At 43.8% G+C, this 16,407-nt stretch overlaps 1 protein-coding gene across 15 annotated transcripts in view; it reads right to left on the bottom strand.

Moving 5' to 3' along the window:
* The window catches only part of NEDD4L (NEDD4 like E3 ubiquitin protein ligase), a 249,610-nt gene that overhangs the window by 36,344 nt on the left and 196,859 nt on the right, over positions 1–16,407 (bottom strand). For 5 of the 15 annotated variants that reach the window (XM_053408611.1, XM_053408612.1, XM_053408599.1 and 2 more), the window contains 5 exons: positions 14,718–14,777; positions 9,251–9,382; positions 6,606–6,725; positions 2,518–2,718; positions 639–716 (listed from right to left, as the gene is read on the bottom strand). In XM_053408611.1, the coding sequence (XP_053264586.1) occupies positions 639–716; positions 2,518–2,718; positions 6,606–6,725; positions 9,251–9,382; positions 14,718–14,777 (591 nt within the window). The remainder of the gene's footprint in view (positions 1–638; positions 717–2,517; positions 2,719–6,605; positions 6,726–9,250; positions 9,383–14,717; positions 14,778–16,407) is intronic. The other 10 variants (XM_053408613.1, XM_053408603.1, XM_053408602.1 and 7 more) reach the window with 4 other exon arrangements.

Genomic DNA, 16,407 nt, shown 5'->3' with positions numbered 1-16,407 from the left:
GTTGGGGTGGGGGAAGAGGCCGCTGAGAGCAACAAAATCGGTTCTCTTGTTTCTTATCACCAGAATGCAAACCAGTGGCATCTTCCTACAATCCTACAAATTGTCTGCCTCTCAGAGGACAGTCTGAAATGCAAAGTTGTCATTTACTCGTGTAAATTAAAGCCACGAAGCAGACTCTCTGTTCACACTGCAGAAAAGAATCCAGCCATTAAGCTGGATTTGAGAAGGCCTATGAAAGAACAGGGGAGAATAATATGTACATATATACATATCTCCACCAGCAGGCTGAGAATGTATTATGAAATGAGTCATATTCCCTAATGATGATATTTTCAAGTCTTCCCTCTCTTTAAAACCTAACTTTAAAACCCAATCCAGAGACTGTGCAGTGATTTAACCTTCAGCGAAGGCTACGTTTGTCCTTTCGTATGCCACAGCTAAATGGGCAGGCATCGCAGCCAAGCAGTCAAGTGACTGGACACTTCAAAAGTGCTGTTAGAAAGACTCTGGGGGACACGTTTTTGTTCACAGTAAAGCAGCAGGTACAACAGACACAACCACCACCGCACACAAATCTATCCACACATGCAGCAAGCGTCTAGATCAAACTGTACAAACATATGAAGGTGGATACTTACAGGAAGGGGACCTAAGTCATTAGGGTTTAAAGCAGCTTTTGAACGCAGGTGCACTGGGAATTTCAGCCGTGGATCTTCCTGTAATTGCAAGCAAGTTGCTGTAAGAACGTCATAGCTTGGATCTGCACGCACATCCATTTCATATTTAAACCTTTACTCGGGCCTCTCCTATCAAAGCCATTTCTTCACTAATTCTTTGATTCCGAGAAGAAGTAGTCACTTTGTATACTGAACCTTGCACCCCACTATTGCATTTGTGGTGTAACGCAAACCACGTACACAACTATTTTAAAGGAATGTGTTCTTTAGGAGTGCACAGTTCAAATGAGCAGATGCAAACCATTTTCAACAGTAACTCGTGCAACTGTTTTAGCTTCTTCCCCCTTCCCCTGAAAACAACATTCCTTATAGCTGATTAGCAAATTGCATGCTGAACTTTCAGGCAACCTATTAAATAATGTACAGTGGTACCTCAGGTTACATATGCTTCAGGTTACACACACTTCACGTTACAGACTCCGCTAACCCAGAAATAGTACCTCAGGTTAAGAACTTTGCTTCAGGATGAGAACAGAAATTGCGCGGCAGCAGCAGGAGGCCCCATTAGCTAAAGTGGTGCTTCAGGTTCAGAACAGTTTCAGGTTAAGAACGGACCTCCGGAACGAATTAAGTACATAACCAGAGGTACCACTGTAATGGGCTTCGTTCAAACCTTATAGCTAGAAATCTCACACCTGGCTTTCGGTATATCTCTAAGGGCTGCAACCCTAAACCTACTTAGCTGGCAGTAAGCCCCAATGAATTTATGACTAGACAGGATTGCAGCCTATTAAAACCTACAGGGTTGTGTGCAGCTGGGCAGAGGTTTGCAGTTTATTTTTCGCTATGCAGTTTCACTCCGTCTCCATTATTCTGGAGATGGCCAGATATGCAGGCTGATATTGCAGCACCTTTTATTTATTTATTTCCTGTGTCTGGAGGAGCCCGGGAGGCTGAACGTAAGGCAGAAGGATTGGGAGAGTTGCTATCAGTGAGCATTTACAATGTTTAGCTAGCTAGACCAATAATCTGACTTGGTATGAAGGCAGACTTCTATGCCAATAAGAGCATAACAGAAAGCAGGGCGGCAGGATACAGAAAGATGCTTTTGAAGATGGCGATGTGTGTGCAGAGGTCACAGAGATAACAAGAATTATATAACTCTAGAGTTGGAGGGGACCATGAGGGTCATCTAGTCGAACCCTCTGCAACGCAGGAATCTTTTGCCCGACATGGGGCTCAAACCCATGACTCTGAGATTTAAGAATATTGTGCTCTAACAACTGAGCTATCCCTGGATGTAAACGACAACATCTAGAGAGCAAAGCAAATGAGCTCAGAATGCACCGTAAGCTCCTTAGGGAAAGGACGTGTGTGTGTGTGTGTGTGTGTGTGTGTGTGTGTGTGTGTATTCTCTAAAATGCCAAGTACCGTGGCCTAGCAACAATAATAATAATTGACTGGAGAAGTTGGAGAAACTGGCTATTTTCAGCACAGAGCATACAATATAGGGTTATAGGGCAAAAGCTTTAAAGCATAATGTGCGTCCGCTGAGCTGCTGCTAAGAAGCAGGAGAACATAATATTTAAAGTACCATGGAGTAGCTTATCAGGAAAAAAAAAACATTACAGGCTGAAACGATAGTTCAAAAAAGAAACAAGTGTAGAAGCCGCCTGTAGACTACCCTCTACTGCATTCTGCTTAAATTTATTGCTGTATCTCCCCACTCCCTGCCGCTTCCACCCCAACTTTCACATGTTTTCTAGTCTCTGTTGCTAACCCCTGTACACCCCCCCAGGTCCCCCACAAAAGAGATGCACACATTTAGAATTCCTCTTACCCATGTAGTGGTCTTTGTGTTATGATCGATAAAGAAAGGTCTGCCATTGGGTGCTATTCGCATCTCCCAGCCAGGAGGTAAGAAGCTTTGTGTCAACTTATGCTGTGGTTTTGGAGAATTGTAGGGAGAAGGCTGCGGAGATTGCGGGTTAGAAAGGGTGTCCTTCACAGCTCTTCGCACAGGAGAGTCCTTGATCAGTCCCTGTGGGAAGAAGCAGCGGTAAGAATCAAGACGGCCATCTTATAGTGTGAAAGATGCCAGGTTTAAAAAAAAAAATCTTTATTCAATTATTACATTTCCATCCCACTTCGAAGGAGCTGACGGGGGCACGCACTCTTCTCTGCCTCTCCATTTAATCCTCACAACCACCCTGTTCAGTAGGTTAGGACAGGGGGCGGCAGCCTAAGGCCCATGGGCCACAAACGGCCCACAGGGGCCATTTAACCAGTCCACGAACTGCCTCCAAACCAAGCCACCCACTCGGTGAGTCCCTGCGCGCTGCGTTAAACTGGCGCGGTGAGGGGACTCCCTTCTGCGGCACCGGAAATCGCATCTGCGCAGACGCCGAAAATGGCAGGTGCGCGCACTCACACGCATGTGATCCGGCCCACAGAGGGATCTCCGCTGAAGTGAACCGGCCCAGGCGAGGTAAACCTTGCCATCCTTGGTTTAGGCTAAGAGACTGGCCCCAAGGTTAGCCAGTGGACTTTTATGTCGCTGAGTGGGGATTTGAACCCAGGTCTCCCAGGTTCTAGTCCAGTGCGCTAACCACTACACCGCAGAGATCTTCACTTGGGATAAAAGGATTGAAAGCACATAATCAACCCCATTGCCTGGAAATCAGCCATTATTCCTTGTCTAGTGCACTTTAAACATGTGGACGCGCAATAAGCACACACACACACACACACACACACACACACACAGTTATTATTGTGGTTAGGCTGAGATAGATGCAGAAGACAGTGCAAGCCCTGAATCTCACCTCCGAGGGCATACCTTTTCGGGAAGCGGGTGAGGAGAAACCCAAACTCCCACCACCCACCACAATGCAATCTCATCATCCCAAAATCTGCAGCATGGGCATTTCAATGCACTAGAGCAGTGATGGCCAAACTTGGCCCTCCAGCTGTAATGGGACTATAACTCCCATCATCCCAGGGTAACAGGACCAGTAGTCAGGGATGATGGGAATTGTAGTCTCAAAACAGCTGGAAGGCCAAGTTTGGCCATCACTGCATTACAGCATCAGCCTGGTTTTTTTTCTTACCAAGTATAACGCCACAATTTTAACTAAACGCTCAGAAACCACAGCATGAAAAGGAAAATAAAAGTGACAGTTTATCTTTAAGGAAGAAGGGAGCGGGGACGAGACTGAGGAGAGGCGTTCATTCCGGCCATTTTTCCAGAGCCCCAAATCTTCTCTCCCCTTCCTTCCTTCCTTCCTTCCTTCCTTCCTTCCTTCCTTCCTTCCTTTTTTATTTATTTGACTTCTTACTTGCTGTTCACCATAAGGCCCCAAAAGTGGGTTGCAGCAATGAAATATGCAATTATAAAACAAACAGGAAAATTACAACCCTAAAACAAGAAAAGCGCAAAAACAAATAAAAGCAATTCCATATATAAAACAATTAAAACAAAAACAAAAAACCCTTCCTGATCTTATCACTGGGCCATTCAAATATAAGTTACACTTTGCTGGGCAACAAACAATGTGACGAGGAAGAGAGAGGAGCTAAACTTTCATATTAAGACACAGACTGTATACTGTATGCAGACAAGAAGTACATTGGAGTGGGTGCAGAATATGAGGAGAAATTAGGGGGTCGGACATGAAGATCCCAGGCAGTGCCCCACCTAGGCACTGACCAAACCCACACCTTTTTGAGCTGTCTGCTTTAGGTGCCTTCAGACCTTGCCCTGATCTGAGAGTATGCGTTTAAAATGAGGATTCGCATGCATCATTCATTGGGAGCACACAGCATGCGTGCGCATGGATGTAGTAACACAGGGAAGCATAATGTGCACAGCTGTTCAGAGCTGGGAAGCTGGCAGCAGTGGGCCATTTCTTGGTGGCGAGGGTTTTGAACACTGGCCTCCCAGTCTGCTTAGGCAAAGAAGTGGCAAAAAGGGATTCACAATCTGAATCCTTCTTGTCATAAAATGCTGGCAAGGAGAAATCTCATTTGTGGGTTTTCAAAGTAAGGAAGCAGCTGTGCCTTCAACTACTCATTATCTTTGTAAAGCAGGGTTGCATATGCTGGCCTCATCTGTGTGCACGTCTTGTTGATCACTGAAAGGGCGTAACTCGGTGGTAAAGCACCTGATTTGCACACAGAAGGTTTTAGGTTCAATCCCTGCCATCTCCAGGGATTAGACTGGGAATGTCTGAAACTCCAGAGGACTGCAGCCATGAAGTACAGACAACATTGAACCTCCTAGGAGGGTTCACATGACTCCCTCAGGCACTCCAGGCACAGGGGGTGTCCAACAATCTGATTGCTATTAGGGTAAAGGTAAAGGTAAAGGTAAAGGGACCCCTGACTGTTAGGTCCAGTCGTGGACGACTCTGGGGTTGCGGCGCTCATCTCGCTTTATTGGCTGAGGGAGCCGGCGTACAGCTTCCGGGTCATGTGGCCAGCATGACTAAGCCGCTTCTGGCGAACCAGAGCAGCGCATGGAAACGCCGTTTACCTTCCCGCCAGAGCGGTACCTACAGTATTTATCTATTTGCACTTTGATGCGCTTTTGAACTGCTAAGTTGGCAGGAGCTGGGACTGAGCAACGGGAGCTCACCCCGTCACAGGGATACGAACCACCAAATTTCTGATAGGCAACCCCTAGGCTCTGTGGTTTAGACCACAGCGCCAAATAAGGGGTCTGTCTAGTGTTAAAAGTGTGCACAGGTATATTTGCTATGCCAGCTTTTCACACCAATCAACGCACTCTGAGCTGTGATATTTAAATATGTGGTGCATTGAGAATCTGACTTTGTGTAATTGCAAATATTGTTACTTCCGATTTCCACCTTTCAGTGTTTCATCCACTGTGATTATTAATTAGTGCAAAGTTGTCAGATTCAGTTGTTAAAAACTTAACTTGCAGTGCTTTCCTCCTCCCCAGCTGTCACTTACAATACAGAAATCACGAATATTTCCCCCATCGGCTAAATGAAGAATACAAAATGTATTCACTTGCTTTGATTCTGTAGCTGGCTATTTTTTTCTGATGTGCACCTATGTTTTTGAGCAAATACTTCATCAAATGGATGAAATAAGTGCAATAAATAAATTACTTCTTAGAAAAGCAGCAGTATGTGAAAGTCCAAAAACAGAAAGCAGCAGGAGATCTGAAAGTTGGGCCAATCTGAATGGGGAGAGGGGTTGCATGTGGTTCATCAAATGAGTTTTCCCCCAAAAAGATACTGCTTTTTATTATTATAAAGGGGTATCTTTGTATTATCTCAAAAGAATTAATTTCAACGGGGAAATTACTTCCCTTCACCAGAAATGTTTTCAGCAATGCAGAGACTGAATAGAATTATATCACATTGAAAGTGCCTAGATTTTCTGACCATTGAGCACAAAAATAAATGTTTGGCAGTGAACAACAATATCTACTTTACAACCAAAAGCTCATCTTCATAGAACAAACTGAACTGAAGGATTTATATTCAAATGCAAAACAGAAAATAAGAGTCAAATTGAAAAGTTACATGCATAACTCAATCTACATGCCCTTGCTTTGTTGACTGAAACAACCAAAAAAGAAGGAAATTAAAATAAACAATTTGAATATTTCTTAAGTGATGATCCTATAAGATTTGAAATAAAAATAGGAACATGTCTACTATGTTCAGCATAAGAACTGGTCAGAACAGCAACGCGTAAATGTACAAAATAAAGATAGAGGCGAAAAATAACCTGTAAGAGGCAAATGTCACTTTTTTGAGGCACAAAGGAGTTTTTGCAAAAGACTGACAAGTGGACTGGAAAACTGGAAGTTAAAGTAAGGAATAACAACAAGATAGAGAGGATGGGAATCCAGGAGGAAGGGAAGGCTTGGGAATTGAAGATAGCACTTCTCACCTCAAGTGGTGCAGATAATGTTACTGTGGGAGTACTGAGGCTACGAGGCCGTCTGATCTGAGGTTCACTTAGGTGGTTGTTACTGTTTGATGTTGACCCAGTCGCACCATCCTCAGCAAGCTATTTCAGAGGCAAACACAAGTTAGCTACATGTTATGACCTTCCTCGCCAAAAGACGAGCCATTTCACGATCAAACCATTTCCAAACGTTCGTGCCGGTCGGTGAATTATTAAATAACCTTTTCAGCAATAACATTCCTGCCTAGAGGGTGGGGGGAAATGATCACACCTGGAACAATTTCTGCCATGCTGTCAAAATCCTGCTTTTCAATTGCATTCTAAATGTTTAGGAGTACCTTTTCTTTTGAAGAGTGAAGGCTTTTATAACTATTATATCAAACCAATGTGAGTGATGCATTTAGACAGCTCAAATTATGGGGGGATGAGGAAGGGAGAAAAAAGCCCAGCCCTCTTAGTCATTGTTTTGGAAGGCTACAATTTGTGTGCACAAGATCTAAAATCCAGGGGTTGGGAGGGAGTCTGTTTGTGGATTTAAGGCCTCTACTACCTCTTCCTTCATAATGTGACCACTAGGTTTACCCATTACTCCTTTCCTCATTTTTTTTATTTTTAATATAGTATTGCACTAAAGGTAAAGGGACCCCTGACCATTAGGTCCAGTCGTGACTGACTCTGGGGTTGCGGCGCTCATCTCACTTTATTGGCCGAGGGAGCCGGCGTACAGCTTCCGGGTCATGTGGCCAGCATGACTAAGCTGCTTCTGGCGAACCAGAGTAGCGCACGGATACACCATTTACCTTCCCGCCAGAGCGGTACCTATTTATCTACTTGCACTGGCGTGCTTTCGAACTGCTAGGTTGGCAGCAGGAGGGACCAAGCAACGGAAACTCACCCCGTCGCGGGGATTCAAACCGCCGACCTTCTGATCGGCAAGTCCTAGGCTCTGTGGTTTAACCCACAGCGCCACCTGCGTCCCTTATAGTATAGCACTAGGACCAGTTTATTTATTAGTATGAAACAGGTGCATAAGCCCTACTAGCTAATGCTTCTTCATGTACCACATTTACTGTAGCTTGCGTACTTGCATCCAAAAGGTTCCCTAAGCAGGATAACTTTTGGCTGCCCAAGATTATATTTTTGCTCAAGTTAAGTTCAACATTGGCTTCTCTCGATGCAGTCATTTCACCTCCCCATTCCACTACAGCACCCGACCTCTAAGAGTAGCAGAAAAGAACAAGAATTCCCTTGTTCCTCTTGGCTATTGCAAAAAGCACCCAGGACCTGTTGCAGGGAGAGCAGATGAGTGAGTGGTAGGTACGAAAAAGGGCTGGTTCTTCACGGTTGGAACAGACAGCTGCTACAGTCACCCAGAGGCTCATTCGCAGCTTCCTGCTTGGACCAGTCTCCTGATGTATGAATGGCACCACGCTCTTAGAAAAACACTCAGTGATACAACTCCCACCAGCTAGTTAGGGATTAGTTACCTAAATCACTGCTTATTCTCTGCGCCTGCTTGTTTACATAACCCGCTTACTGCTGCTCCATGCTTTTGCCTGGTTTCAGATGTTATCTTCCGGCCATGGTCAGCTCATGTACAATTTCACTTGCTTTCTTGGCTGCTAACTTATACTTATAACACTGGTGTTAACAGTGGTTACAGTTAACCAGCTTCCCCTTAAGTCAGGATCTGAAACCCACTTCAAATTGTAGCTTTAATGGGGGTTTATGGGGAATACTGGTTAGTCTTTTACAGACCCTCCAAGTGTCCCTATTTTCCAGGAACAGCCCTGGATTTACAGAAGCTGTCCCGGTTTCTGAATTGTGCCTGGAATTTTCTGCTTTTCCTTAGGATGTCCCTATTTCCATTGGAGAAATGTTGGAGGGTATGGAGTTATCCCACCCACCCAAGCCACCTGAAGGCAGCCCCATATAGGAGTGGCAGCCCAGTCACATGGGTGGAGTATAAATAGCAATAATAATAATAATAATAATAATAATAATAATAATAATAATAATAATAATAGAATAGGATGTCCCAGTTTTCATTAAAGAAATGTTGGAGGCTACGTTAGCATTGTGAGGGAAAGGGGAGAAATTGCTCCAAGGAAAGTAAGAGCTGCACTGAAGACCCACTGCGTTCTTGGGGATCGGTTCCACTTTGTTAAAATGCAAGTAACTTTTTGTCTTCGACAAGCAAAAACGTTGAGTGCTCTTGCTGCAGTTTGACAACCACAGCTTCATTTAGGCAAGCAGGAACAGAGAATTTTGCTCTTCTTCACCTAATTACAATATAGCCCATCACCGCCTTGCAATGACCCAGTTCTGCCGCCCCCTCCCCCCGAGTGAAGATGTTATTAAGCGGATGAAGGGTGGACATGTGTCACGATGTGCACCTCCTGGGTTTGATGCATATTGAAACTGGCACTGGCTTGCGCCAAACAGAGCAGATCTTGCCTTAGTCAAGGCATGTCTTCTCAGCTAAAACCAATTACTTCCCCCGAAACTGTCCTCCCCCACGCCTATAGCTGTCATTCTGAAATTTGACACGACCACGGAATGAAAACGACTCCACACACACTCTATAAAACATTCTGTCGCTTTTCTCTGGATAGCAAGTTCCGTACCTGCATGATAGGACGAGTCCAAGTTGTGGTTCGATTGTTATGATTGACATAGTAAGTACGACCCTTAGCATCTTTCCTCTCTTCCCAGCCCGAAGGTAAGCCCGGTGTAGTATGTACATAGGCCACTGATGGCTGTTTATGCAAGAAATTACCATAGTGTTACTATGTGACAGCGGGTCATTCGTACAAACAACATTTGCAGCAGCAGTACAACCAGGAAGTGTGTGTCGGCACAGCACCTCCCTCTTAGAAGGCAGGCTCGCGTTCAGATACACAAGGGTTCATTTCCATCCTCTGGAGCATGGGTCACAAAAGTGACAAGAAAATTGCAATGTGCTGAAACCAAGAGGGATACAAACATTGTCCAGCTTGAGAGAAGCGTATTTCACTTTATCCTTGCTGAAGATACTGTTTGTTCATGAAAGACAGGCAACAGGAAGAGCGGAAGAGTATAAAAAGACTTAGCAGAATCAAACACTACTGCCAGGAGCACCGAGAAGAAAATTATTTTACTCCCATTAACCAGCATTCCTTCAAATAATGCACAATTGTTTGTTTCCCTAGCTAGCTGAAATAAGTCAGCAGAAACAGGAGGGTTGTCAAACCTTTTGTGGCTTGTGGGCAATATTTGTTTTGCTGGGTCACAGGCTGTGCAGCCTTGAATCCAAATACGTTGGTTAATAATGAAACAGACTTTCAGATATGTCACCATCCATTGTATAATATATGGGGTTTACAAATATTTGAGCATTGTATTCCTGTTTTTATGATGTCTTCCTTCCGTGAAGCTCCCTTGCCTCCGCTTTTGATTCTCAAAACAACCTTCCGAGATAGGTGAAGACCAGGGTTTCCCAAACTGGGTGTCTGTTTTTGGACTACAGTTCCCATCATCCCTGACCACTGGTCCTGCTAGCTTGGGATGATGGGAGTTGTAGTCCAATGACAGCTGGAGACCCAAGCTTGGGAAACACTGGGTTAGACTGAGAGTCACCCTGTGAACTTATTTGGACTTGGGTCTTCCCAGGTTTAGTTTGGTACTCTAATCACTACAGTCACACTGGCTCAGTGGCAGATCACCTGCTTTGCATGCAGAAGGACACAGGTTAAATCCCTGGCATCTCTAGGTAGTGTTGGGGAAGTCTCCTACCTGAAACTCTACACAGCTGGTAGCAGCCAGTGTATGCAATATGGTTTGAGTCCACATAAGGCAACTTCCTATGTCCTCAAGTGGTTTCTATGTTCCTTCTTAAGGCCAAGGCTTCTTGCAGGCACCTGTTCTGCTGCTTGCACACTCAGGCAGAAATATTGACACTGCAAGCCACCTGCTAACAACTGCTGAGCCCTACTTTGGTCAAGGTGTTCCTCATAACTAATGACAGTAGAATGTGAGATCCCCTGGTTGCAATACAATAAAGGCAACACAAGACAGGAAAACCAGGTATGCCAAATCAGGCCAGAGTGCAAACAATGTAGGTTTCACTGTTTATGAACTTTCCCCCTATATTCACAAAGGAATGTATCTGTATACACACAGTCACTGAAGGTCAAACTATACATTACGTTTAATATGTGGCAGTGGTTTCTTACTCAAGTGTAAGCAGTGGGGATCAGAGCTCCGGCCACAACACCAGGAACTAAACCAAGTCCCCATGGCAGCTAGAGACAGTGAAAAAGCTCCCCTTGTTACAAAGGCAAGGTGGTTTTTTTGGTTTTTTGGTTTACTGTAAATGGAGTGAGAATTTCAGAGATGGTCACAGTTGGGGAAGAAACTGCTATACATCAGTAACAACCTACGTGGATTAAAGTCTGCGATCTTTCTGTGGAAGTAAAAATAAAACCACACATTCAGGAAGCTGAAGCAAGAATTGATCGTGGGTGCTGATGAACATTTATATGTTATCCGGAACAGTTTCAGATGGAATTGTGGGTACAGATTTGAAAATTGTTTTGAATTTTGTTTTGTTTAAAGAAGGTGAGAGGTACGGTAACTCTTGCTCTGAAAAACGTGGTGCTTTTTAAAAAATGCATGTTATGAGAATGATGATTAATTAATGATGACTAGAGAGGAAAAATATGGAAACACCAGAAAGGACTGCTCAGCAGTCTCTATATCTCTATACACACACACATATATATAAAAGAAATCAAGCAGTCTTGTGTGAAATCCTCTTAAGAGCTAACAGATACTTTATGCTCAGTGGCATCACAGTTTGGTACTCTCTCCCTTTTCTGCACATCCTTTTGCTCTAAAAACGTCTCCACTGATTTAAAGTTGAGGGGAAACTAATATTAAATGTGCAAAACGGGATGGGGCCTGTCTCCGAAGGGATCTTGTGGTAGTGGAAGGGCAAGTCTTAACGTTGTGCAACAGGGGAATCCAACATGCCAGCTTTGCTAGCGGAAGCTTGTTGTGCAACCGGATTGTGCAATGCATCACACAATCAAAGTTACCAGCAACCTGCTAATGCGTTCTCTTGTGGAACAACTTTCTACTAGTATTCTGGCAGTGAAAAAATTACGCTGCTAAGTTGGTTGGATACAACCCTAAATAATTTAGGAGATTGTGGGCTTTATCCAACGAAGCATATTCCGCTTACGCAATGGGGCAGTCCCCTTCTTCTGGGCAGCCCCCTCTTTGAGGGGTTTGTCCAGTTCTAGTCTGGATTCAGATGAAGACTCCTAAGAAGGTGGGGCAGCGGTCTTGAAGTTGCCCGTCAAAACAAAACACCCAGACAGCACACTCAACAGGCACTCAGCCTTCCTCTTTATTACTGTACTTAAATTATAGTAATTATTTCTATATGTGAATCAAAAAAATGCAAATTAGCGCAAGCAATTTTATTTTATTTTTGAAATCTGGGATGTGTGATGCATTTCTTTTTTCCCCTAGCAGTGCTTAAGTGGCCCATGTGAAAAGTTTGTAAGGTCTCAATATGAATGTCAACAGAGACAGGGAATAATACAATTGCCTAGGAATAAAAAGCTATCTCTTGCTATTCAAGTACAGTCATACCTCGGGTTACGAACGCTGCGGGTAGCGCATTTTTGGGTTGCGGACAGCACTGAACCCAGAAGTACTGGAACGGGTTACTTCCGGGTTTCGGCACTCGCGCATGCGCAGGAGCGCAAAATAATGTCACACGCATGTGCAGAAGCACCGAATCGCGTCACGCGCGTGTGCAGACGTGGCGCTGCAGGTTGCAAATGTGCCTCCTGCACGGATCATGTTCACAACCCGAGGTATGACTGTAACTAGATTTCCTTTCTGGGCTATATCAATTTTTAAACTTATGGTCCACAAAGATTAAAATAAATAAAGCTGTGCTTTAATTTCCAAGAAATGGCAATGGATTGAAGAATGAGTGCCAATACTCTAGACTGCCCAGTATAATTTTTAACATGCTTTTGCATCACAAAGCTTTCTCCAAAAAATGAACAACTAGAACCTCCATCTACTTCTGCTGTCCTTTATAGATTTTTGTATTGTTTTCAGATTAGTACCACTGCCAATGCTAAGAGTATTAATTAAAACCACTATGCTTAAAATGCCCAAAGTACTTGTAGCCAAGCTGTAAAACGGAATGTGCCTCCATGGCCCAAGAAGAGATATGAAAGTTGTGAGGACCAAGTCAGAACATTCAATGGATTCTTGGGCAGCCACTGATGATGGCATTGCTGTATCTCCCCCCTTTTTGGCACTCTGGTAAGTGCTGGACAGCTGCTGTTATAATAGCCCACAATACCCTGAATTAATGCTATTTCACTGTAGGAGTACCTCTGCTTCCTTTTCCTCCTCCTATATAAGCCTGTCCATTCATGCAGAAATGAAATTGCTTTGAGGACCTCATGCTGTGAGTCTCTTCAAACCTAGAACCAGTCTGCTGTTAAGCCCCATACAGAGTGTATGTAAAAAGCTAAAGGACCTCTGGAAGGTAAAGTCCAGCCGAATTCGACTATGGGGTGCAACGCTCCTCTTTGCTTTCAGGCCAAGGGAGCCGCTGTTTCTCCACAGACAACTTTCCAGGTCATGTGGCCAGCAGGACTAAACTGCTTCTGGCGCAACAGAACACTGTGATGAGTGCCAGGGCGCATGGAAACGCCATTTACCTTACCCATTTATCTACTTGCACTGGTGTACTTTCGAACTGCTAGGATGGCAGGAGCTGGGACAGAGTAACGGGAGCTCACCCCATCATGGGGATTCGAACCGCCGACCTTCCGATCAGCAAGCCCAAGAGGCTCAGTGGTTTAGACCACAGTGCCACCTGCTCCTTTTTATCTTTAGCGTGTATGTAGGTAGAATTGGTTGTGGTCATTCATGCTTTCTGCTTACTGGCTGGGCTTATATCCTCCCTGCCCCCCCCCCCAGAATTTTTCGGTTACTTGGGTTATGGAGGAGGGGCCTGGCAAAGGACTGTGTTTTCCCTCTGATTTGTTGTTTTGTTTCCCATGCCTATTACCAATGGCATCCCTATTTACACTGGTCCAAATGGAGAGAATTCACAGGTGGGCATTCCAATAAAATTAAGTCAAAATTGCAGCAAGTTATTTCCCCTTTGGGGATCGTGGAGATAAATGCTCTGCTCCTAGTTCTTAAAAATTCCTGCACCTATACACATTTCTCCCTCCTCCTCCTCCTCCTCTTTTGGTATGAGAAGAAGCTGGGAAGCAGCCTTTCAAGAAATAAAAATACATCGGAATAAACTTCAAATGCCAGGTCCAAAATGATGTACAAGAAGGGTGCAGGGTAGGAAAAATAGTGCCTATCATATTGTGGGTTGTTTTTGATGTGGGGCTTTATAATTTGAACTGTATCAGTTGTTTCTATTAAAATTATATTATAATTTTACTGTATGGCGTCTATGTAGCTGAAAGGTAAGGTGTGTGTGTGTGTGTGTGTGTGTGTGTGTGTATAAAATATTCGCTCACTGAGAGAACTGAGCTTACAGGGAACCAGGCAGAGGGCCTTCTCGGTAGCTGAACCCACCCTGTGGAACGCCCTCACATCAGATGTCAAGGAACAACTCTATTAACAACTATCTGACTTTTAGAAGACATCTGAAGGCAGCCCTTTTTAGGGAAGTTTTTTATGTCTGATGTTTTACCATGTTTTTAATATTCTGTTGGGAGCCACCCAGAGTGGCTGGGGGAACCCCAGTCAGATGAACAGCATAAGAAACTGAAGGACTGGGGAGAAGAAGTCTGTTTTCTGTTCACCCACAATTTACGCCGCGAGTGCTGGGAAAAGGTGATCTATCTCACAAAAGAGGCACAACAAGGAAAGTTGACATCTGTACACCCTGAAGCCAAAGAGTTACATGCACAGATGGGGGGAGGGGAAATGAATAGCCCACAAAAGACCTAAAAAGCTAACATTCTGGAGAGAAGCCAGGAGAAGAGAAAAGAACAGGACAGAGTCTGGGCTTATAGGAAGAGGATATATTTGGCTTGATAAAGGCATGATTACCGTTGACTCTTCACCTCCAGTGACAGTTGAAGAACGAACTCTCCTAGATGGGACGCTCGGCTGTTAAATAACAATTGTTACAATTAAGGGGTGGTCGGGAACGGAGGTCACAGATGATGTGCATGTCTTCCGGAAGAAACAAAAGCCCATTTTAAAATACTGTATCAACTTTAAAGGTGAGGAAAGAAGCTATCAGTCCCTGATAACGAAAGGAAAATGGCGGTCACTTATTACAGCAGAGGTGTCGGCCTGAAACAATCTGCACTTGGATCCAAAATACTTCTGTTTTCATTTCTCCCTAGAGATGACTTCATAATTCGACTGCAGCTCCAGAACAATATTATACTAGTGGTTTGCCACACAAGCATAACTATGTGTACGCTTGCACCCAAAGCACTTGGGTACTTGAAGCAGCAAGTAAGGCAATGTGTCGAACACTGCTCTAGTGTAGGAAAATTAAATCTATTCCTTTTCTACAGGCAGGAACACAAAGAAATGATCTAAGCCAAGAATCTGAGACACCTCAAGATTAAATAAAGGTCCCGTCCCCCGGACCAGTGAGAGCAAAGGCTTAATTCAAGCTGAAAACGAAGAAATGGGTCTTCAGTTAATTATACCGCCCCACCAGGAAAGGAAAGGGCAAGTGTCTGTAAACGGTGGTGCAGTTGGCAGGGGAAGGGGAGAAGAGAGCTTAATCGCTAAGAGAAGAAAAGAAGCAATGTTTTCCAGAGGGGTTTGACCACATTTTTAAAATTTCTGTTTTCTTCCATTGGGACACTGTTCAGTTTAATTGACATTTGAAAGAAAAAGAATTCACTATGAGAATTCATTCTTGTCCATGCATTCTGCTACATACAACGATCTAGTGTTAAAGTTATCTCAAATGTATTCTCATGCAGACCAGCTCTTTCTGACACGAAGAGAAACTGGAAAAAGTTCTCCTGCGGTGTTATGATTAATTATTTTCATTATTAATTATTTCGGAGAGCTGTTTTAGGTATGCCTGACATGGACACGCAACATAATCCTAGGCACGTTTATGTTGAGTAGAAGTTATAGAGTTCTCTGGATTATAGCTGAAAAAGATACTACTTGGAAAGGAAAGGAGGTTAAACAGAAACAGGAAAACTGCAAAACAGTTAGTATGCAAAGCAAAGCAAACGAAAAACAATTTTCCAGGAAATTTTGGCACCTTTCCCTGTCTTCCCCTCATGCAATTTCAATGTATACATAAATTACCCCACTTAATGACATGGATTATAACATTATGATGCCTGATTAATATATAAACATTAGGTCTCCATAGCATGTACGTAAAGAAACAAACCCAATGCACAATCCTAGTTACATTTACTCAGAAGTAAATCCCAGTACGTTCAAGAGGGCTTATTCCCAAGGTAAGCACAGAAAGGACTGCAAGCCTTAGACTGCAATCCTAAACACACTTACTAGAAAGGAAACCCCATTAAATTATGTGATTTTCTGAGTAAGCATGGTTAGGGGTAGACCTGTAAATTACTAATCCGGTGTTTCCAAGTTTTATTTATGTGGCCTCTTCTTCATATGCATCTTCAATATATCTTCATATACCTAGCATATGAGGGCACCCATCCTGCCACAGATTATGTGTACCACAGCCATAAAGCTGTGTGGCCTGTTCTATGCCTGCTCATATCCATTCTTGAGAAAT

This window comes from Podarcis raffonei, chromosome 11 (genome assembly GCF_027172205.1).
Source record: "Podarcis raffonei isolate rPodRaf1 chromosome 11, rPodRaf1.pri, whole genome shotgun sequence".
NCBI classification, from domain to species: domain Eukaryota; kingdom Metazoa; phylum Chordata; class Lepidosauria; order Squamata; family Lacertidae; genus Podarcis; species Podarcis raffonei.
This window is presented reverse-complemented; position numbering and strand designations above follow the sequence as displayed.